The sequence below is a fragment of the Vanellus vanellus genome, assembly GCF_965231255.1.
Source record: "Vanellus vanellus genome assembly, chromosome: 11".
Classification (NCBI taxonomy): domain Eukaryota; kingdom Metazoa; phylum Chordata; class Aves; order Charadriiformes; family Charadriidae; genus Vanellus; species Vanellus vanellus.
Genome location: NC_138916.1, coordinates 11,248,503 through 11,273,037, shown reverse-complemented (window position 1 = coordinate 11,273,037; position 24,535 = coordinate 11,248,503). Strand labels below are relative to the sequence as shown.

The 24,535-nt window shown below is 43.5% G+C and overlaps 1 protein-coding gene across 1 annotated transcript in view; it reads right to left on the bottom strand.

Annotated features, from left to right (window-relative positions):
- MYO5A (myosin VA) overlaps positions 1 to 24,535 on the bottom strand; it is a 105,244-nt gene that overhangs the window by 77,255 nt on the left and 3,454 nt on the right. Inside the window, exons 2-4 of the mRNA XM_082488861.1 lie at positions 7,453 to 7,563; positions 5,819 to 5,990; positions 210 to 354 (exon numbers count right to left, since the gene is read on the bottom strand). Coding sequence (XP_082344987.1) covers positions 210 to 354; positions 5,819 to 5,990; positions 7,453 to 7,563 — 428 coding nt within the window. The remainder of the gene's footprint in view (positions 1 to 209; positions 355 to 5,818; positions 5,991 to 7,452; positions 7,564 to 24,535) is intronic.

Here is a 24,535-nt window from a genome sequence, read left to right as displayed (position 1 = left end):
AGTGGCAACGATCTCCCCATAGCATACGTAATGCTGTACCGTTCGCTAACTCAGGCAACTTACCCTCTTGTGAAATGTACTAAAACCCTGGATAAAAGACAGATCTTGCAAAATATTTAATGAGCTATAAATTAAAGAGAAGGCCATCAGCCTTTTAATTCTTATTCCTTTTAGAAAAATAACGAATACAAGACCTGTGCTCTACAAACCTGGCCATCTGCTTGTACGCTTCTTCAGCCACCGCAAAGATATGTGGATCCATATCCCCCATATTTTGGCCACTGTACGCATTGATGATATCTTCGCCATAGATAGGCAGTTGCTCATACGGATTTATGGCCACTAAGACGATACCTACAAAGGACATGAAAAAAAAAAGCAATTGCTGATAGTTGTTTCAAAAGAAAACAAATAAAAAAATGGCTTTAACACCAAATATTGTTCTAGCCCTTCTAAAAATATTAACTAGAGAAGAATAAGGATATGATATTACTGACTTCAACAAATATTTATTCTGACCACAGTTTTGCATACAAAAAGTACCAGAAGAGTTTACTTCTACCCTGCTTTAGAAAACGCACAGGGGACAACTTTTTACTTTTCCTCTCTATCTGCCTTTTCTAAAGCCAGTGTGCACAAAACAACCAGATTCAGAGTGCGTCGACTTGAAATGCAGCCTGCTCGATGCAGTAAACCAATGCATGTGCATCGTACTACAAACTACACTGTTTTACTGTGAATTACAAATGTTAACATGATTTGTGAATTCTAACTACTATGTGGCCTCGCTGACTGCCAGTTTGGATATGCGACGTGTGTTAACCCTTCAGCCGTTACGCTGTGCCCAGGAATAACATCTTCAGTTTTTGTAACAAGCAACAAAGGAGAGGTGTGGTGTAATTTGGATGTCGGGGCATCTCTACCAGTCAGGCTGGACAACCTCTGGCTCAAAGGGATAAAGAAAAAATACACGCAGACGTATCCCATAGGGCTGATACATAGCAGTAGACAGATGGCTCAGGAAATTAAGTAATTACAGCTGCAGAAGGCACCATAAAACCATCACTTTATACATCTGTGTGTATAACTACTTCCCATTTTCCGTTTTTTCCACCCCAGTTAAACACATACCTGCCTTTTTTAACACCACTCATTACTACAGCCTTTCTAAACTCATGCCATCCTTTCATTCTCCCCGCACAGAAAAACTGAGTCTTACTCCATACACCCTTCCTAGCCACAAAGCCAGAGCTCAAATGCTTTTGGTATGATTTTCTTTATCACGAGAAATGAGGATTGCTCTGCCCACGGGGACGATTTGCCAAAGATTACGCACGCTTTCCTCTCCTGCAGCATTCCCAGTGGGCAGGGAACATGTATTTGCTCCATGCAGGGGTGAAAACACTGGTCACCGCCCCACGAGAGCCAGCCGCGCTCTCTTGACGTAGCAATGCCCCCTCACCTTGACAATGGGATAAGGGAGGCAGTGGGGTTGGGAAGACAGTCTAATTTTAACTGTGGCCATTTTAAAAATAGAATTTCTTCTTACATATGTATTTTTGGTGCCCAAAAGCGCCCATGCAGGTGCAGACGGCCGCAGAGTGACTGTAACCAAGCATGCTACGCACGCTCCTTGGACAAACCATCCCTGAAGAATCTGCACCAGCAGCATTTCCATAGCACTCAACTCGCTTCTAAATTTATTCAGAAATTCATAGATGCGCACACACACTTCCTCAGTGCGGACCCCAGCCCTCCGCCTCATGCCGTGACGTCTATCTCAGAAATTTTCCATGGAAAAGATGGGAGAAGAAAAGTGAAAGCACCTATAGTCTGCCACTGCTGCTGGGAGCATCACCCCGTTTTTAAATGCTGGTATGCCTTTATACATCCAGCACAAACCCTAGCAAAAAGATTAAACAACAATACAATATCTTTCACAAAAAGATCCGAGAGACCTTGATCTATTTCCTTGAATATATGGCAAGTTTTATGGCCAGACACACCCATGGAAAGAGAGTCAGTGTTTTTCCACCAGCCATGACTTCACTGAAATGACTCAGGAGCTCGAGTGAAAAGTCTCTATAAAAATTTATGTCAAGTTCTAACGCTGTAGTGATGAGCCAAAAAATAAGACAGGGCGGGGGGGGGGGTTAGGGAGGGGAAGGGACCTCAGTACTAGCAGACTCGAGGAATATTTTCGGTGTCATTTTTAACATCTGCCCTCTGCAACTGTGAAAAAACCAGTAAAAAGTTAAGTAAGGTCGCGCCGCGGAGCCAAGCCTCCCAGGCTCGCACGTCTAACCAAAGAGATATTAAAAGAAAGCTGCGCGAGGCTTCAGACAATTCCCTCCTGCTTTTGGCTACGTTGGCAAAAATAAACCCTTGAGAAATTCAAAACAAGCAGCCCCGTGACAAGGCTCCAGCATATCAAATCACTTAACTTCAGTAGCAATCTGTAAAATCAGCAAGCGACTGCCATCTGGAAATAGCCAAAACAAGTGAGTTAGGAATTATATGCTTTCTACGGGACTTTTAAATCAGCCCGTCTCACAGGACTATAATCCAGATTAATTTATATATAACTTCTCTTTATCTCCACTAAATCATATTGCAGTTTTAAGAAATAACATGGGCATTCCCAAATCAGATCTACATGTGGTTTCGTTCCTACATTTACACTAAATAAAACTCTGGCTACTCTCTTTGCCATTCTTCTTAGCTAATTCTTTTATCTTGAACATTTTCACCCACGTACGGACAAACTGGATATTAACATAAATAAGTTATTAATTTAAATTAAAGCTTGCTCTCATGCACAGCAGGCAGTGCTTTATGCATCTGAACTAACCAGCAGTATTCGTTGCGTTTTCATTGCAGCCATAGCAGTCCTTCCATGTAAGCATTCACATTTTCCTTTTTAACTTTTCAACTTCCTTCATTAATTTTTCGTTTCATATTCCCAACAGTAAAGCAATGTTATAAATCACCGCTGAATTGCTGGTGAAAGGCTGACTTGAAATTAAGAAATCAGGAGGTTTTCTGATTAAAAGCTTGGATTACTTCAAAGTGAAATTTTAAAGAATTTAACATCTATTTGACATATTACACCGAGGACAGCATGTTTGAATTAATTTCTAGTGCCGTGGACATCCATCCCTCCCAGTTCTAGTTCTGCTGGTTGAGAATAATGTTGCCATAGTTCTCTTGGTGGATTAAAGTGTTTTTAATCTCCTTTGGGCTAAATCAGCTGCCTTAGCTCAAACCACCTTCACGGGGTATTTAAACTACCCTGGGTAATGTGTGAATCAGATTAAGGAGGCAAATACAACTCCTGCCGCGGGCAGAGCTCTAAGGCAATAATCTTTGCAGAGGGGAAGCCACTTGTACTCAGGACGGGAACTGATGGCGCGGTTTGAAAGGTGAACGTCCGTGGCCAAAGGACCAGGTTTTCCAAGGCCGACATGCCAAATTTATTTTCCTTGGCTGACAACATAACGTACATGTGCCTACGTCCCAAGCGAATAAGTCCACAGCGTTCTGCATTCCTCAGGTCACCAGTTAGTGTTAAACCTCCTTCCCCCGCACTTTGACCACTGGGAGGGAACCCCCACACTACTGGATCCACGCGTTTTTAACAAACCCACGTGCAGTTCCCAGACTCATCACTTCAGACGAGTTTGGCAGCAAAACAGCCAACCAAGCTCCGCCACCCCAGGCCCTTCGGCAGACCCACTCCGTGAAGAGCTAAAGGCCTTCCAGCCCTACAAGAAACTATAAAACCATGAAACTCAGACTGAAAACCCCCTACAAGCTCAAAAGCCCTTTCACAAAACGTTCCCCCATCACGAGCTTTTCCGTGGGAGCACTAGGGACAGAAACACAGACAATATCTAAACCGGGGGAACTGAGGTGGTTTCCCAGTGCCAGGACCGGAACTCAGCAGGGGTTGCCCAGAGAGGCTGTGGTATCTCCATCACTGGAGGTACCCAAATACTCAGACGCTTTGACTGGTCCAAGCCCTGAGCAACCTGATCTAGCCAGACCTGTTTTAAGTAGGGAGCTCCACCAAAGACTTCCAGAGGGCCCTTCCAACCTAAATTATTCTGTGCCTCTAGTCATGCTCCGACTGCATGATGGGATGAGACGTGGGTATGAATCATTTCCCACTCCTACGAGGAGGAAGGCTGGCTGCAAGCAGAGGGGGGCAGAGTCTGATTCAGCCCCCCATGGTCTGGACACCGCTGAGAGCAGAACAGGGAGCCGATGCGTTCTGCTGAGCATCTGCAGGTTAGGAATAGCCGGAGTGAACAAAATGTGGCAGTACACTAATGCCTGCAGTCTGCCCATCACAACATGTTTCACGTGCTGGCTGCCTTAGCTCTCCAGACCCGTCACCATGGGCGGAGCTGTAACAGGGACCAGAAGAGGGAAAATCTGACCCTTGGCGTACTCCATGGGAAGACCAGGACAGGACAAGGCCTTCAGCTGCAAAACACAAATTCCTGCTGCAGACACCCGCGGTCACAATTAGCCGATATCACCTTGCAACATGACTCCCATATTCCGTAGTTGGCAAAGGAGCACAAAGTACCGTGGAGTTACAAACAGCAAATCTAATACATGATGACATCAAGAAGGCTCTTGTCATGTGATACCCAGAACTGGGACTGCCCTACAACTTTGTCTCTAATCAGACTTTTAAGTTGCATATTTAAGAAGAAATCATGGGGCATGTTTTCTGCTGGCATAAACTGAGCTACAATGAATATGCAAATGACAATTTGACTACACCTACTGGAAGAATGTGTCTTTGCCTTAATCGGACAATTATGAGAAGGAAATTTTCAATATCTGGTTTCTAGCAATCACATTATCATATTACGTTTTGGTTTACTCAGCGTAAAATGTAAGAAATCCACCAATGATTTAAACTGTTTCTTATGCACTAACACGATATCCATAGTACATATTTCAATATTTGAAAAATTTAATATAAACTTTCAATACAAAAAACTTTGTTAAAGTTAGCAATGTATTTTGACTAAACACTGAGATTTAAAAGAAGCAAACGCACATACAGAAAAAAGCCCTGAAGCATGAAAACTAAATTTTAAGCCTAAACTGTCTCACAATGTTTCTTTAAATCTCGTCTGCAATTTTGAACCTATGATGAAGTGATCATTAAAGTGACTTGCCCCGTTCTGGCCACCTGAAGATATCACAGGCAATTACAACTTTGAGTAACCTCTACTGAGAGTTCAATGGTATTTTTAAACCCAAGATTGGTCATTAGCTGCGAGCGGACAAGCACTGGCTCATGCACTGTTACGGATTCAGTCCTGTAGTGGCACTGACTGGAAAACATGAAAAAGAAAATAAGCTGGTATGTCCCGTACAGAGACAGAGGAGCTCGATGCAGAGGTAGGCATAAATCCACCAAACCGCACGGGCGGCCTCCCGCACCGTGTGAAGCTCTGCTCCAGCCCATGCCTACCTAAGCAAGCCTAAGGGGAACACCAACCAGCCAGGAATCCCATCGGCACACAAAAACTGCTGAATACACATTTTATAAACAGAGCCCATTGGGAAGGTATAGAGGGATACAAAGCAAAGTCAATTTTCTCCGAACCTTAACGTTTTCAAGTCTATTTGATGCACTTAATGACCACAAACACAGGGACTTCTGTCAAAACAGCCCAACTGGTCCTATCGTTAAATCATTTTAAGTTAAAAGCACGCATATCAATAATCAACTGCCCTTTTCCTGTCTACAGCATTCTCTGTAAAGATCAGGGTATGAAAAGACAGTACTAACCACAATAGGTATAGATTAGTTTAGAGTCTATAAATCGAACTTTAAGGTTGTGTAAAACAGCCGGTTCGTGGAGATAGCTGAGCGCCGTGAGGTCATTTTCACCAACAAGTATGTCGGGGTTTCGCAAGGGCGGGAGTTCCTTGGTCTTCGGATCTAGGCAATATTCTAGGTCCTGCAAATCAAACGGAAACGCATGCTGAAAGAGCTGGTGCTTAGGTTTCCTCATGCAGTCCCTCCAACCATTCTTCCCAGCAAAACATGCCCAAGTTACAAAAATACGATGCAAGATTTAACTTAGCTGGTGATTTAAGGCAGCAGTTCTTTCTCCAAAAACGTCATTTAAAATTTCCCGAAAGGGTTTTCTGTATGCAACGGGTAACCGTAAAGAGACATCGTCTTTTTAAACTATTACTTAAGAAAATCCCTTTCTTTTGCTGCCAAAGATTTTTATTAAATAAAACAAAATATGTTATATCATAAATCAAACTAGGTTTTCGTATTGCTTTCCTCTTGAGTGGAACAGATTCCCATCAGTCTATAGCCAGCTTCACACACAGTCGTATGACGCGAGAACAGCGGCAGAACGTCATGAAGAATACATAAAGTGAAAAAACCCCTACTTACAACTTTTGCAAATATAAACTAGTCTCTAATGAAGATGTCCGTCTCTAGACCTAAAATTACTATATTTACCAGCTATTTTCTTGTCCCGACACAATGTGACTTAATTGACAAACACCCCCATTCTGCTACACGCGATACTCAAGTGTGCAGTGTCCCCACACAGCCTGGAATACGGGGCTAGGGGGGAATAATCTTGTCACATTAAAACAGCTGTACTCAGCTTGCCACATAAGAAATGTGAGTGAGTCAACGACTGAAATGCATTCAAGTCAAATATTTTATTTAGAAACTATTCTATATATATATAATCTGTTCTTTTTGATTTCATGGCCATGTGGGTCTCTACATGAAAGTAGGATCTAAGCTGGCCACTGGTAAGAAGAAAAGAAATTAAAAGTAAGTATTTGACCAAGTGCAGTAGATCTTTATTTTCCATGAGAAGACCTCAGGGATCACCATTATTATATATTAAAATTAAATAACCATTTAAATGGCATGAAAAAAATTGAACCGGCCTTCACTAAAAGGATGTGAGCTTTTCATAGACATGTCATCATTTCTCTACACAGTATACAGCATCAGTTTTGTAATGCTTTTAATCCCTGCCCCTTTTTATCTTTATTAATCTTCTGGTGGTTATGCTCAACTTAAAAGTCCCAATTCTTTCTCTGCAACACTGTTCTCCTAGCAACACTGTTCTCACTGGAATATCAAACCAGGGTTGTAGCTTTAACGGCACAAGTAGAAAAAGATGATGCAACTGACTGTAACAGGCAGTTGGATAAAAGCAACACATTTTATTTCATTTTTAAAAATCAAGCAAAATGGATTTTTGTAAATGAACTGTATAATTCGTCACACAAAAAAAATAGTACTCAAAGTCAGTGGACAAGAATAATTGCACATACATAAAGACGGATATGTTTTGACAATATAGCTTCCCGTGTTAGATACATCAATCTCCGGTCAAGAGCAAGAACAATCAGCTTATGGACAATACGTAGACCTACCTTGCCCTCTTCAAGTCGAAGCTGGAGAACTTTATCTCCAGGTTTATAATCTTTGACAAGTTCTGCCGACTTCCAGACCTCCTCTGGATCGGGGATCCAAACCCTGGCATACTGCAATACAAAAACAACAGCAAAAGATCAGTGACTTTTTGCTGCAGTATAGTTAAATCATCAATATACATGACACCAAAACCTTCTTCTTTTTTTTTTTTTTAAATACATGTTTAACAGCCAAACCCTTAAGCAAGAGACAAGTTAATTAGTACATCTGAGGTTAATAAGTTATTCTATCGATAAAAGGCCACACAAGGTTAATTTTATTGCCTACACAGAAAGAAAAGTGCAGTTTCCATGTAAAATAGTGTTCCAAGATACACATTCAATGCTGAAAATCTACAAATTAAAACACAACTGTGTTTTCAGAGAGATCAAAAACTTGGCTATCAAAAAACTTACTTGGAGAAACTCTTCTGAGCAGATTCTAAATGCATTTGCAACATAACATTATATAGCGCTTTTTTTCCCTAAGAGAACACTTGGGCACATCTGTGTTAATTCAGGCAAAGCGATCTCATCTCAAGTATTAAAAGCTCTTTCCTTTGTAGTTGCAAACAGGGCAAGTTTAAAATGGATTATCTCCAGAATGCCAAAAGGAAAAAACTGAAAAGATTTGGTTGAAAAGGCCTCCAGATAACAGAAAAAAAAACCAAACCAGCATTCCAAACAATGACCATTTTGACACAAACTTTATTCATAAAAGTAACCCAGAACAAACATATGACTTGTTTTCAAAAACAGAAAAAATATTCGTATTTTTAAATGAGTGATGGTATAATGGTTATCTCATATTCAAGAATCAATTATAGGTGTATGGAAACCATCTAGTTACTTACACAGTTGCATGTACGTGCAAATATGTACATGTGAAAACCGCTCTTGAGTAACACAAGGAAAAGGCTATGACATTTTAAATATATTAAAGCTTCCAAACCGATGCTCTTGCAGGGCCGAGAGAGCACCGAGATCACCCCACACCCGGCACCTTTGCAAACAAAACACCTTCTCGGCTTTAGAGGTGCAGCCATGTTGCAAAACGTTCTCAGTCCACTAAATTATTTCAAAATAACTGTAATTATTTGTCAAAGCACGGCATTTCATGGCAGAGAAAATGGCATTTGGTCACAGAGCTTCATCACCTAATCTCGCACAACTGATTTTTGCATGGAGCTTCTGTCTCAAAGAATTCTGAAGCTTTCCCCCCCCTCTTATTAACCCAGTTTACCCACTACTTAAAATGGCGAACTTCTGGTTTCTACTAGGGATTTTTTGAAAGACCAAACTTCACGTTGCCTTCGTGTTGCAGGGCGGGAAAGGACAAATGAGTTGAGCAAAGGCAGTGGGTTGGGGAGCGGGAGCCGGGGGGGACGGGACAGGCACCCTGCCCAGCCAGGGGCTGCCAGGGACCCTCAGCGCCTGCAAAGTATTGTGAACTTCACGAAGCAATTAACTCCCCATACCCGGGATGCTGCTCGAGAACAGGGCACCCGAGCGATTTACAACAGCCTCAATCAATGGCTTCTATCTACCCGTAACACAGCGCAGCCTTTAAAGCACTGCCGCTGCCTTCATCCACACAGCTCCTCAACAGCTCCTGCCATACATGTAAACCAATTCTCTCCACCAAGTGAAAAAGAGAAACATAATGAAATAAAGAATTAGAAATTCACTTTCATTGTTCCCACTACAGAATATGCGATGCTCCCACGCCTGGTCTGTCTTCATCTCCACCGGGTGTTTATGCCAGCCCTGAGAATCTGCTTTATCGAAAGACAAGAAACTTCATTCTTCGTAGTAAATATGTCGCATTGTTTGTTGCTTTTTTTTTTTTACTTTGAGCTTTATTAGTTTCATATAAACTTGCTATTGCTTTCGGTACAAAAGGGCGGTATTACCTCATTACCTACATACCCTCTTCCCCACTCCCCCTAAAGATGTGAATACTGATGAATTATTTGAAAAATGAAAGATCACACACACAGTTCCTCAGTACGTGTTCCGGCCATTCACTGAGCACTGTACGTAACAGCAGCGGAGGCCAACAAAAAGGCAGCGGGGCTGCGGGGCAGTCAGCAGCCAAAGCCATGGCTTTGGCCACTTGGATCACCAGTTTGTCTTCAGCCCTGCTGTATCCACAACTCGCAGGCTAAGAAACCTCGTTTGGGTTAAAATGAAGGTGTGGGCTAACAAGTGCGTGTGCCACTGCAAGTACAAACCTACAGAAACTACAGAATACTTCCAAAGTATTTGACCGGGACGTGACAATAGAGGTGCAGTACTGGAGTCGAGTAGCGCGCTCGGGGGCAATGTCTTCTTCCCTTTCCACGTGGCTTTTAAACAAAGGATTCCCTGTAAAACTTCATAAACGCATGTACATCCAAACTTACCCCAAGGTACCTGTTCACAGAACTCTCTTTTATTTAAAAAAAAACCCAAAACGCTGAGCGAAAGCAGGATGATTTGCAGTTTAACACAAAGATGCTGCAGCATCAGACACAGCTGAAGACCAAATATGTACCGCACTTTGCCTGAGGCTTTTTTCCCCCTCCTCAGCTACAGACACAGTTACCCATCCTCAATATTTCTGATGGGATATTGCTTCCCTCTCATCGCAGGAATTAACAGAAAGCAAAGAAGATGTAATATGAAAGAGGAAAGCATTTAAATACTGCCTAGCAGAACAGGTTAGCAGGCTGGTCTCCTCTAGGCTACACAAAGAAAAGTCTCCTGATGTAAAAAAGGCAGCAGCCTTGTAAGACACAAATACTGTTACCTTCAGGCAGCAAACGCTGCGTAGCAGTTTCTAACTACATGATCTATGCCAGCATGAAATGGGCACCTTTCATTTATTCAGCTGAAACTGTACATTTTCTGCTGTCTGGAGCAGGGGAAGAGAAAGCAGAGAACAGATCACCATAGAAACTGGGTTACTACAGACAGCTGAACCTTCCACATGACATAACCCTACAGATATTGAAGTCATCCTATGAGAGCTAAGCTGTAGCTTTTCATCTCTAGCATCACTGCCGAGCCATAAATCCCTGCCAAAGAAAACACCTGGTGAAAAGAACAGGTGGGAGGAAAGAGAGAGATGTTCCTAATTATAAGCATCGAATCATTCCACAACATTCTCACCTCATTAATCCAGCAGAGTGATTTGCAAAACTCTATTTTCATCGATTTCATAGATTTCTCATTCTGTCTTTTATATAAGCGGCTGATGTTCAAATCCCATTGTTGCCTAGCCTTCAGTGGGACCCAGCCCTAGAGCAAAAGCCAAAGCACCACCACGGGTAGAAGCAGGACCGAGAGCCTCTCTCTCGGGAAATACCTTACTCTAGGATGTCTGCTATTCACCCCTCTTTATTTACTACTATATAAATCCATCTTTATGACTACGCTACAATAAGGCTAAAACATGATAAACTAATAGAGACGCTGATTTACAAATCAGCCTTCTACACAGGGAAGGAAATTCTAACCCAAAAATGCACTGAAATGACAATAAAAATTATGGCAAGAAACAAATGAACTTTACTGAAATTGTGCCTCATTACGATCAACGAATGTATTACTCTTTGCAATAGCTGAATGTAAATTTTGAACCACCAGAATAAAACTTCTGTTAGGGGAGATAACAGTGTGATTTACTTAAGGAAAGGTAGCGAATGAAATTTCAGGTAAATATTGTTACCCGTCACGGTAACCCACCCAAGCTTACTGACAGCGTCACTTGCACTTTTCAGTACCGATTTGGCTCTAATCACCTTAGCTTTGCTATCCAGGTAATAATGCTGCGCTTTCTCTGCGGGCACGGTTCTGGCTCACCCCTGATGACTCCTTCCTATCCTCGTCGGAGACGTAGGGCTGGAAGAGGCACGAGGAGCACAGGCAGCCCATGGTCCTCCCCGCCTACCTGAAAGCCACACCAGCAGCCAGCTATCTCCAGCCCAGCATCCACAGGAACAGCGCTTGCTCTAAACTAGTTTAAAAAAAAAACAGATTTTTTTTTTTTCTTTTCCAGATGAGATACTCTTGAATTCAGAAGGAGAACAAATAAATAACTGCATATCGACAGGACTATTTCAAAACTCAGTTTCTTGCCTAGACTTTCTCCCAGCCTCAGCAGACTGACGTAAAAAACCCCACCACCTCCAAAATCACATGGAAGTGTGGAATCGCCATACTCAGTTCAAGGAAGGACAAGCTGGGCTGCTGAAAGGCAGTGGCTTAGTGATCTCTGTGTAGTGACTCTAAAAAAGTTCACAGCAGAAAACAACACAGGGAGAAGTTTTCATTTTCCACTGGCAGGTCAGAAAGCTAGCTGCGTTACCACAATTTTATATAATGAGCAAATATAATAGAAAATCACCGTATTCTCTCATACCACATGATTTCATCTTAGATCACATGAAGAAATCAGCAGACTATAATAATTATGTACCAACTGAGACCATATGACTCACAAAGCCTCTCTTCTGAGATATTAGCCTCTTGAAGTACTAATTGACATTGCCGGCAGAATGGAATTAGCAATGCAAGTGGCTCAGCAGTCGCTTCAGCACTCAAATAGTTTTCCAGTCCCATTGCACAATCCCAACTACTGCAGAAGGAGATACAGCTATCTTCCCAGCTTAACAGCTCTTTTGATAAGAGCTGAAAGAGCTCATGAAATGATCTACATCCTAAAAAGAACAGGAAAAAAAAAAAATTCAACTCATAAAAAGCTGTCCCTAGTTTCTCAGCGAGATCCACCCGTACAAGTGAACCTGTATGACATTCACTTCAGCAGAGATCATCTATTTATTTACTTATGGACAGCCTCAAAAAACACACTCTTCCAGGTGTTAACCATGAAAAGACACTGCTCCTCTCTCTTTCAACAACGACTTCATTTTGAGGTAGGAATAAAGCAGCTCATTAATGTCTGGATCAAAGACACGCCATCAATGCCGGCAGTGCTAGCTGAAGGAGCCGATGGAACAGCAACACGTGGTCAAAGTCAAAGCTAAATTTGACCAAAAGCAGTCAATGTGAACCTGTTGCTAACCGAACGCGGCCACCTGGAGACAGCAGGCTGGAAAAAGAAAACTGTCTGTGGTAGCGAGGCAAAACTACAAAACAGAGCACAAAGTTGAAAAAGTTCACACTGCAAAGTACTGAACTTATCTATGCAAAATGCTAAATTATTAGAAAAGGATTTCCTGAGCTGTGTGATTTCCTTGCACGGGGTTGCTCTGAAAAGATAATTTGGTGCTATTAGAATAATTTCCTTTCAGCTTTGTATTTTCCCTTTTACTTGGTTGCCGGTGCCACCACCGTGGATGATAATACTGAGCCCCGAAACCCTTGAAACGGCAAAGTTTACCTTTTATATTAACAATATGAGCAGAGGCACAGCTGGGTGAGTAACAGGCCGAACACAAGTCTTAACGTGACCAACCTGGATGCCCTACAAAGAGATCCCGATCACTCAGAGACGCAGCGAGATCAGGTCCCGTTTCTTCCACCGCTGAAACCACTAAAATTTCTGCTGTCTGTCCTGCCACGCGCGGGCAGTCCTAAGGAAGCACCGCATTTCTCTTAACAAAGGGCGGCTGCTGCTTGCAGTTTGGAAAGAAAGACAAGACCTGACTTTCCTTTCATAAAAATGCCAACTAACCAGGAGGGAGCAGAAAGTAGAGCATTTCCGCGACAAGCAGGCCGGAACAAAACCTCTGACCGACTCATCTACATTCTTCCTACGACCTGAGGGAAATGGCATCATTAACTTTGCAAAAGAACCAAATCGATTTTCTTAAAGGCAGTCGCACTCTTTGGGCATGGAGCATTATTTTCTGTCTTGCTGCTCAGCAACGGCCATTTATATACCTCTGGTACAGTTTAAGGCCTGATATTTAGAAAGTATTAATTTAAAAAGACATTTATATCATGATACGCAGTGGAGCAAAATATGTGACGATTTGTATTAATGTTTTATCTGACAAATAATCTCACATAGTTAGTTTACCTAATAGGAAGATCAATAGTCCCATGTTAGCACATAACGCTCCGACTCGTGGGAATTTCCTGACCGGCGGCGTGTGGTGCTCCCATGAGGGGACAGCGGTGACCCGAGCTCTGAGCTGCACCCTAAGCCACCACCACGACGAGCTTGTGTACTGCTGACGCCACCAGGTTTGCAAATTCGGGTCAAAGTGCCTGCAACACTCAAGGTTAAGCACATAAGGCTCTGCATCCTTCACCACGCACAAGGAAACTACTTGAATTGCAGCGCAATGAAAATAAATCTGTTGTACTCAAGTATTTAACCCACTGCATAAATATCCACTACTTTTGAATCTTAAGGATATAAAAGTCTGGGGTTGATTGATTGGTTGGTTGGGGTTTTTTTCTTTCTTTTAAGCATTTTTATAAGGCATTCTTTGTATTGAGAGCCTGGTGGCTTGTAACACCAAAACCAACCTGTACGTTGTTTGCCAAACACGCCTTGATTGTACAAGGTACAATCAAAAACTACCAGCATCCCACAAAGAATCGCTCCAGCACAATTTACAACTATCTTCAGCCACTGGGAGAATGTCCGCTGACTTACTTTTACCTGAAACTTCACCTTACTTCAAAGTGATGCAAAAAAAGCTAAATCCCAAACATAGGATACATATACATGCTACTATAGGCAAATCTGATCGGCAAACAGAAACGTAGGTCTCTTTATTTCTTTAAATATTACAATTACTAGCGACCTTTCTGCTGAAATTCAGAGAAAATGATCACCCTGCAAATCTACCCGCTGGGCCTGACATCCAGGCCAGAAAACTCAAGTGTTTCACTTTAAACTACCAAATCCATCAAAGAATGGTTATATTCCCAGGTTGCAGTTGACCAGTTTTTTATAGGAAACATTTTAAAGGAGTTAAAACATATGAAAGTATTTCAGTATTTTAAAAGTCGTGAATTTTCTTCATCTTTAAAAATACAGCTTTCTACATTTTACGTTGATTGTACTTGACCTTCTCTTCAAAACACGGTACAGAGACAGATCGGATTTATACTCAGTCACTATTGACCCAGACAATACTTCAGTATTCCCAGTGTTGCCCGTTCACCCCCCCAAGATGCTGTGTGCGGGAAGGGCATTTGTCAGCTCCCGTTGTATTTCACAGACCCCCTTTCACAGGCTCCTCTCCATCCTCAGCCACGGTGGCAAGTGTGTACTCTGTGATGCCGGTAGCACTGGCCGCTGGAAGCCACCGGACAGCGGTGGGGAGTCACATGCAAACCCCGCTTGGGTCCACCATGAATTTGCCCACATGATGCTTCTGACAGGGCTTAATTAAGGCTGCATTATCAATTGAGACACAAAACCAGCTGAATAACCACAATAAGATCAGCAAAACCAGCAAGCAGAAGCGGGACGCCTACCCCAGGCTGAGCGACGGGAAAATATTCTGACTCATGTCAAACTTCATTTGGGGTCATACCCACAGAGAGAGGTATACACAGTATGGCATTTCCATCCGTACCACCAAAACAAAGGCCAACACTGAATTATATGCTAACGCTTTCAAAAAAGTTAATTATAAGTCTGCCTTGAAACACCTAATTCATCCAACCCGAAAAAACATGTTACAAGACTTGTAGAAGAGTGGCCACAAGAAATTTAAGGGCAAATGAAACAACGACAGCCATCCCCTGAACCTTAAGCTAATGAGACATGTTGCATTGAAGAAAGAGCATTAGGCAAAGGATGCATGACTTCATGCTTGTGTGCTTCCAGTGAATATTGTGGGTATATTACAAAAACACTCCAATTTAAAAATTTAAAAAAAAAGTCAATACTTAAGGAATGCACAAAAAAAACATTCAACATGTCACGATTAACTTCATGGGTGCCTGAAGTTAAGAGCCAAGAAAAGATACTATGAGGCCTAATGAAACAAGTGGTTGTAGGATTTTGTTTTAACACTAAGGTGATGCAAGTCATAATATAGACTTCACAGCATAATTAACTAAATGCTGAAAATACGTACTCTTTCCAGGCCACTGGTACACACTCAGCCAAGGCCCTCGTGCTTCTTATATTTTTTTTACAGGCTGATGTCACATCGTCAAACGTTGATTTCATTTTCCCAAGCTCTCAAATGGATTTAGGATCTTACAGAAGCTTTTTATAATTCTTTTCCCCAAAGTTTCTCGGAGACGGACTCGTTTCTCGCCGCAGGCAGCGCGGCCCGTGTTTCGCCCGGGGACAGAAGGGGCTCGCAGCACTGGCTGCAGCTGGTTGCTCGGCCCGGGTTCATACAGGCAGAGAGGGGAAGCGTTGTCTTTTGTCCCGGCGTCTCGGCTTCAGCACACAGCCATCTGCACCCCTGCCAGGGGATTATCTGGTGTATCCAGCAGCCGCTCCGGCAGGAAGGGGAAATAAAGGGCTGTATTGATCCGGCAGATGCAGTGCCCCGTGCTGTGCTACAGCGCCCGAGTTTGAAACAAGAAGTTACTGAGAGAAAAAGTAGCGGAGCCATAGCTGATCACCTAGCTCACAGAGGTGAAATAAGGCTAAATTTTCTGATATTTGTAAAACATTCAGAGTACAGACGATTACTGGCTTAACTGTGAGAGCTTAATTTAAAAGTTAAAAAAAGAAAGGAAAGATATTTGGCATAAACTTGGATGGTAGATAAGGCTGTATTTCTCTTGAGCATCTCTCTGTAAAGTTGAGTTCAAGTCCAAACAGCATTCTTTTGTTTTTACTTAATCCCTGCCCCCCAAAAAAAGTCACACTGAAAGTAAAATACCTGCTTCAGGTTCTAAAAATCCAAAGTTAACTGATTTCTTTGTTTTGTTAGAACAACACAGAAGCCCCAGGCTGAGATGTAGTTACAGCATTAGAACAGAGCTTTTACTGACTCAGCGTGAGTTATTCAGGGAAAACTAGTTTTAGTCAGCTAACCCAGACCATAACTCCATCATTATGGTCAAGTCCACACCACAGACACCTTTCTGCCATGATATAACAGCAACCTGACACCAGTGAAGCACATCTAACAAAGGTGTATGTGGTCCCACCATTTTTCCATGGGATATTAGCAGCAAGTTCCCCTGCAAGGAAACCAGAAACTGTACGAACGGCCTGGCAAGCTCTGACTTAAAACCAGCAAGCGGTGTTCAACCCCTCAAAGAGCCTCCACAAGCTCCAGGGGAAGCTGCGAAAGCAGAACTAGGGTTAACGGCCACAACGTCACTCTCAGAAGCCCTCCAGCAAGAGCGGCTGCGTTTCTTCCCGGGGATCCTCAGCCCTGCCCCGGCAGACCCCCGGTGAGCAGCGCGGGAGCCGCTGGGTGCAGCGGGGTGCCCCGGCTGACAGCACCCCCGCACTGACCGGTCCAGCCCGTCCCGCGAGTCCACCTCTAACCCGGAATTTATGAGAAATTATGGAAAACACCTCTGTGATGGCAAAGGGAGTGAAATTGAAACCTTTCACGCTAGTTGGAAAGTACACCGCATTTACCCTTAGAGAAACTATTCCACTCCGCTGCTCCACGAGCGTTACCCCTCTGATTGTTTGCAGAAAGTTTATATTGCCTTTGTATTTCCGGTACCTAAGGAAGTTCAAGGAAGAAGTTCACTCTGACAACAAATTCTAACATCTTCTGCAAATGCTTCTCCTTATATAAGATTTTTTTGAGAGATAATGTCCTAAACGATAAAATTATGGTCTGGCATGTTTGAAAAAGTCTTATGTATCTCCAGATCATAAGTCAAAACTCTACTTCCTTTAAACTTTTATTAATAAATTATTATACTCATAAGCTATTATATGCTTGGCTATACAGCCTTCACCTATGTTAAAACCAAGAAAACAACCAAATATATTCTACTTACTTTAACATACGTATAGTGTAAACCACCTATTTCCATCCCGTATCTCTTGTAACACAGATTTTCAGCACTTTCAGAGGCAGTTGGTGTTTCCTGTCCAGGCAAAATAGGCTCAATCTCCATGGAAAATATTTCCATATTTCTTGTATTGGTGTACACTAACTCATAAGGCAACTTGGGATTCTCTCTCTCTGGTTCCCTCAGCAAAACAACTGAGGTCATCTGCTTTAAAGATACTGATGAATAACCCATGGAGTCTGCAGAGAGTAACGTGTGACAAGCCATGTTGGGGCAATGAATTCCCGCATTGTTAGACCGACTCATAGTATTTTTAGTTTATTTCTCTGGTTCTACAAAGAGCAAGAGTGTCCTCCTGTAAATCACAAAGTAATTGCTAAATCCTCTTGTCTTGTGATAATCAAATTGAAGAACTCAAAGACACTGTCAGTAACTGCAGCAAGACTTCATGATTTTTCATATCCATTTGCAAAAAAAGAGACCAGATGGGTATGCAAGTCACTCGGATGAGAAGTCGCTGTTCTCCTATATTTAGGACTGTCGAGCTAGAAACGTGCAGTTTACATCTAACCACACAGCAATCGTAGGAAACTTGACACGACCAGTCACAAGTCGTTATTTCCCCCCTGTGTTAACTACTATAAAGGCAGAAGGAGAGCTCTTCAAAGCAACACGGCTTTAGCCTTTACATTTCATTTTAAAGCGAGGGCTCTCATCAGACCACGGTGTAAGTAGCCTGGAAGAGTCTGCTCTCAACCATCCCCAGTGTCTCCTCAGCTAAATCAACTCAACAAGCCACTTCTCCCGCTAATTACCGGTGGCAGCTTTTATTCTTTGTGAATTACCCTGACAGCCTTACCTACAGCCACACCTGAAGCGAGGTTAAAAGGCAAAAATGAAGACTTGATGAGCGATGAGGGAAAGGCAACAGCTTTCAAGATGTTCAGAAAATAACTGCAACTTTCACCAAACAGCATGGAGGTAACAGAGTGGAAGACAACCCTACAGGCTCAGCTGCATTCTGCGTTCCTGACTGCTTCTGCTCCAGTTTAACCTCCACACTGCTCCCTCAGACTCTTCGTCAGCATGGTGACTTCTCATTCAAACTTGCTTATTTGATGTTAGGTTTGTACCTTCTTCTCCCTTAACACTTTAAGAAGCTTTACCCAGCCTTGAGTACCTCCATGCCATTATTATTCAGGGAAAGATCTCTGACAATTCTTGCTATTATCCCAGATTAACAGGCCAGCGACATTAAATCCGTGCCACTAAGGAGAACAGATGGTATAAAGACATAAGATCTCTGCTTTTGTAAGTATTCCATTTTCACCTTCTTCAGAATTTGCGTTAAAATTTGCAAATACTCACATTAAAAGTCGGGTCGATATCTGCAATCCACAGACATTCAGTAGGAGCAAAGTCTTTAAACTTTATTAGTAGTGCCCAATGTTTCCTGTGCTTACCTTCGAGCTGCTTAATGCCCAGGACTCAGCAAGAAAGGCGCTCCTCTAATGTAATCGCACCAAGTACTTATCCTCTTTTTAAAAACGGCAACAACAACAACAAAACAAAAAAACAACACAAACTTTTTAGCCAGCACCGATCTCTTCTTTACATTTTAGTTGTATATAAATAGACTAAGATATATAGAAACAAAGCTACTAACTACTGCAATAAACTGAGAGCAGGCAGCAAAGCAGCTATATTGTGAGAGAAAAGGCGCGGGTTGTGACCCGGATGGCCAGGAACGGAGGACACGAAATCGTCAAGATCATCAGCTGGATAACTCTGGTGCTTTTCCCGTTTGCGCCGCGCTGGGCAGTTCAGGTTACCCGTCTCACACGGTATTTCACGTTAGGCTGCTGCCTGGGGCAAACTGAGAAAGTGGGCTATGCTAAAAGAAGATGAGCGGGACCGTTATCTCCCTGAGATGGTGGGGGTCCTGAAAGCAGAAGCTCCTCCTGAAAATGCACTTGCTATTAAATATTAAAATTGGGTTTTAACTAGACAGACTCTTGCTATTAAATATTAAAATTGGGGTTTAACTAGACAGGTCCTACTGCAACACTGCACACACAGAGCTTAATACAAAGAACTTGACGGCGTGTCCCTAAGGGATGTTTTCACTTGTTTTCCTGAAAGAATTATTCTGAGCAGGTATAGGACAGCAAAGTTATTTCCCTGCAGTAAGAGGAAATAGAGAACCGAAGGCCCAACTTTCAGATTTACATGCTTGATTTCAAAGCATAAAATTAAGCAATGCGATTTCTCACATGGAATAAAGACAAATCTTTGCAGGGCGAGGCTTAAGCAAACGCAGGGTTAAGCAAAGCCAAGCTGCGCCGACAGCGAGGAGGGAACGATGCTGTCCTCAGCAAAGGGTGGCACCAAGCGCGGCACTGGCATGGAAGTGCTGTTCTCTGCCAGGAAAGTCACTAAAAGCCTTGCTATTAGCGTTGGTAAACGAGGTCTTAGCAACCCAATCGTACAACTCTCCATCCTGGACGCAGCTCAAAAGTAAAGCCAACAAAAGGAAAAAGTTACTGCACAAAGAGCCTTTGAATTCAACACAGTTTGAATTTTCTCTATCTCCCACGACCTTTAGATAACAGGTTTAATTTTGTGCCTAATGCATTTCTACTTACCTAGAAGTTCTGACACCAATTTAAACCAATCAAACTCTTAGGACCGTCATGCCCAAAACAAAAATACACATTTGTTGTGGTGTATCATGAGCAGGGTTACAGTCTATGAAAAATAACTTAAGCAAAAAGATACAGTCTGAGGAAAAAGTCAGAGCCACAGACATGATGAAGATTTCCAAGAACCATGGGTTTATTCTGACCCTACCACCCTATTTTCTGCAACAAGAACCACCTATTATTAAGGGAAAACAGGAAGTTCTTCCTTGCTATTTCAGCAGCAGAAAAAACAAGCAGAAGGTGCACGTTGCTGCTTCAACTCATTCGAGCAGCCTGATAACGAAGCAGGAGGAACAACAGGCTTGCTCAAAAGCCGTTTCTTGGCCCTGGGCCCAAGGGTACAAATACTCCCTGTCAGGGACAAGCGCGATGCACGCAGCAGTAACCACTGCCCCACTACAGCGAGCACAACATCGGATAGGAGGGAACCCCTGTACGCTTCGCTGCGCAAAAAAATGGCTGGGTGGATGGGCCCAAAGAGTGGTGGTGAGTGGAGTTAAATCCAGTTGGCAGCCAGTCACAAGTGGGGTTCCCCAGGGCTCAGGATTAGGGCCGGTTCTCTTGAATATCAACAGTTCTCTTTAATTATCAGCGATCTGGATAAGGGGATCAAGTGCATCCTCCAGTAAATTCACAGATGACACCACATGAGGCGGGAGTGTTGATCTGCTTGAGGGTAGGATGGCTCTGCAGAGGGACCTGGACAGGCTGGATCGATGGGCCAAGGCCAATGGTGTGAGGTTCAACAAGGCCAAGTGCCGGGTCCTGCACGTGGGTCGCAACAGCCCCATGCAGCGCTACAGGCGTGGGGAAAGCTGCCTGGTGGAAAAGGACCTGGGGGTGCTGGTCGACAGCCGGCTGAATATGAGCCAGCAGTGTGCCCAGGTGACCGAGAAGGCCAACGGCATCCTGGCCTGTATCAGGAATAGTGTGGCCAGCAGGACTGGGGCAGTGATCTCGGCACTGTATCACTGTGATCACTGGCCCCTGTACTCGGCACTGGTGAGGCCCCACCTCAAGTACCGTGTTCAGTTTTGGGCCTCTCACTACAAGAAAGACATTGAGGTGTTGGAACGTGTCCAGAGAAGGGCAGTGAAGCTGGTGAGGGGTATGGAGCACAAGTCTTGTGGGGAGCGGCTGAGGGAACTGGGGTTGCTTAGCCTGGAGAAAAGGAGGCTGAGGGGAGACCTTATCGCTCTCTACAACTATCTGAAAGGAAGTTGGAGCGAAGTGGGGGTCAGTCTCTTCTCCCAAGTAACAGGCGATCAGATAAGAGGAAACGTCCTCAAATTGCACCAGGGGAGGTTTAGGGAGGATATGAGGAAGAATTTCTTCACAGAAGGAGTTATCAAACATTGGAACAGGCTGCCCAGGGAAGTGCTTGAGTCACCATCCCTGGGGGTACTTAAAAGAGGGGTAGATGTGGTGCTGAGGGACATGGTTTAGTGGTGGCTTTGGCAGTGTTAGGTTAATGGTTGGACTCAATGCTCTTAAAGGCCCCTTCCAACCTAGACAATTCTATGATCCAACCACACAAAAGAAAACACAACCAAGTACAGGAGCTCAGACTCCAGTCACTCCCTGACTTCATACATGCAAGCCAAGCTGAGCTGACTTTAATCGAGGGGCACAGAACAAACCACTGGCTCTTATCAGAGGAGCTCTTGCTGCCTGATAGCGCAAAGAGAAACTGGGTCCATCCTTCTCCCCCCAGCCAAGATGCCCTTCAAACCAGCAATGTCTGTACAGATGCTCACACATACACGCAAGCGTCAAAGACTCCAGTAATATAAACTAGACTTCAAATAGTTAAATATCTGTTTCCTGTATGCTTTGCGTTGTCAAGTCATGAAACCCAAATTCAGTGAACGTCCCTGTAGGACACCCCGAGGGGCTGGCTCCTCCAAGGTCTGCTCCAGAGGGTCTTCTGACTTGCCAGAAATCTGGGCCCCATCCCGCCAGTACCCACAGGACAGCAGGCTGGCCAGCTGTGCACTGCTTTTCCCTCTCAGCAGAAAAACCATCCACGATTAACCTTACTACCACTTCTTGCTTTTTTTAGATCCTATTAAAAATAGACCATCCAGAAACAGTGAAACCTTGTGATACTGGCCGTTTCTGTGACTTCCTCCAATTCAAATGGTTCAATGAGCAAATTTCAATAACAAAAATACTTTCTTTACTCCTACAGAGATTAAACAATGAGTCTCGTTAAAGGGAGAGACAAATTACATTGTTATTAGAACACATGGAGAGGATTAAACTCCTAAAGGCCCCAGGAGGAGACCCTAAGAGCCAGGTACATCTGCCTGACCGGCCGCCTATCCCTTCAGACACAACCTGGAGCTCTGTGGCTCACCAAAAGATAACGGTGGTCACCGCGCACATGTCCTGACTTAGCTCAACAGACTTTATCTGATCATTTCTTTATCTAAAAAATAATAGTAACCCATTACCTAAGCCATCTGGCACATGCTATAAAATCACTGCAGTAGAAACAGACTGCAAATAACCAGTGGCAGCTCGATGTACAGACATTATTCTGCAAGGATTGCTGATGACAGTTTGGGGGGGATTCCACATAATCCACTAATATTATTAGGTAAATGTTTTAACATGATACACAAAGAATTAAACAAATAAGACCAATTATTACAAACAGGACCTTCACAATTATTCTTTACATGTAACAAAGAATTCACACAGCTTTCAAGATTAGGTCTACACCTAAAAAAAAATAAATAATATAAAGCTATGATCCCCTCTTCCCCAAAAGTAGCTCCCAACAGTGCTACGTTTTCAGCATTTCATTAGGCCTACAGGATACACCCTCCCAAAAACTATTTGTGGGCTGCAAGAAGGTTAGATGAGCAGCTTGCCGTGTCTCTGTCCCCAGGTGGTACCGCTTCCTCCACCGCCACCGGACACACTCGGCATCCGGGGAGCAGCCCTGGCCCAGACTGGGCTGTGAATCAAACCATTGCTCGTCTTGCTTCCCAAGGCTCACAGATTCTTTTAGTAAGAATTATACATTGCTGACATATAGCAAAACTGCCATTAGAAAGCTAAGAGTTTTTCCAGTTTCTTAGGCTGCTGTGGTTGGCATCTGACTACAGGAAACGTTCGTTTTTTTTTTTTTTTACAAAAACATAATAAAATGTCAAGGCTAGGTTGAACCAAGTATTGTTAGACTGTTGGGTAATTATACCCCCAGCGATTTAAAGGCAATAGGAATAAAGTTGGTGCGCACAGTTGTGAGTTGTCACAGGCAGAGTTGCCATCGCGTTTATTCCAGTGACACAGCAGGTCCCTGAAGCAGATAATCATCTGAAATATCCCCTTTTCTGCATTAGATTTTTAGAAGTTCTAAAATATACTGTAAAGGCTCGCTGCAATGTGCAGATGTAATTGCGTGACAGTACACATTTGATTTCTGCCACAGCCTCCACTCTGACCTGCACAGGTCCGACGCCGGAACACAGCGGGATGCTCAGCGACTCCCATCCCTGCCTTACTGGGCAGCACGGCCCTGGAAGAACAAAGCAGCGATCTACTGAGGCAACTGGTTACTGTGTAATGTGCAGAAAACACTTATGTCACACGCAATAGTTTGAACAGCAATATACAAGACCATATAATTAAGGCAGCTTGTTTTTAACCCTTAAGAAAAGCCCACTAAGCAGCACAGAAATTTAGAAACACAGTTATATTTTCTCTCTTAAGCTCAGCTGGTTTTTGCTGTGTTTCCCTCCCCGTGTGCCATCAGCATCCCCAAGAAGAGCCATAACCTGGTCAGAATGCGCCTTTTGCCATTTTCGCTTGCGAGGACCCAGCCCAGCCCAAGCGGAAGAGCCTTGCAACAAACACCCTGCCTTCCAACCCGGCGCAGCTGCCCGCAGACAGCCCCAGGAAAGCAAGAAAGGGCTCCTTGCGAGGCCGGGGACGGCACAAGCGGGTTTTTGTTCTGTGCAGTTCCCTCTGACGCTTCCCTAACTCCATTTACTGCTTACAAACCCTCAAACGGAACCGTTTCAAGGAGAGAGCAGCGGGGCTGAAGGCCAGCTGCTGCGTTCAGCTCGCCCAGACCCTGCTCTCTAGCGAAAACTGTTTACCGATTCCTCTACGTTCAAAGGAATATTTCCACTCACTTTACCTGAAATTGGGTTAGGTAAGTTAGGAGCAAGCTAGCTGGAGCTAGCTGCCTCTAATCCCAAAGATGCTGGAAAGGGAGGGACATACCGGCAGCAGCAAGAATTAAAACAAATGAATGTCCTACTGAATGGATAAATAAATAAGCGCATTGCACACAGGCACACAAAGCTGAAACAGAAATCTCGAGAGGGCAAAGCAGCGTGCTCTAGGAAAGGACAGCATGAAAGAGGAACAACTCAAACCCGGGAAAAAAGGATGGAAATGGAGAACAA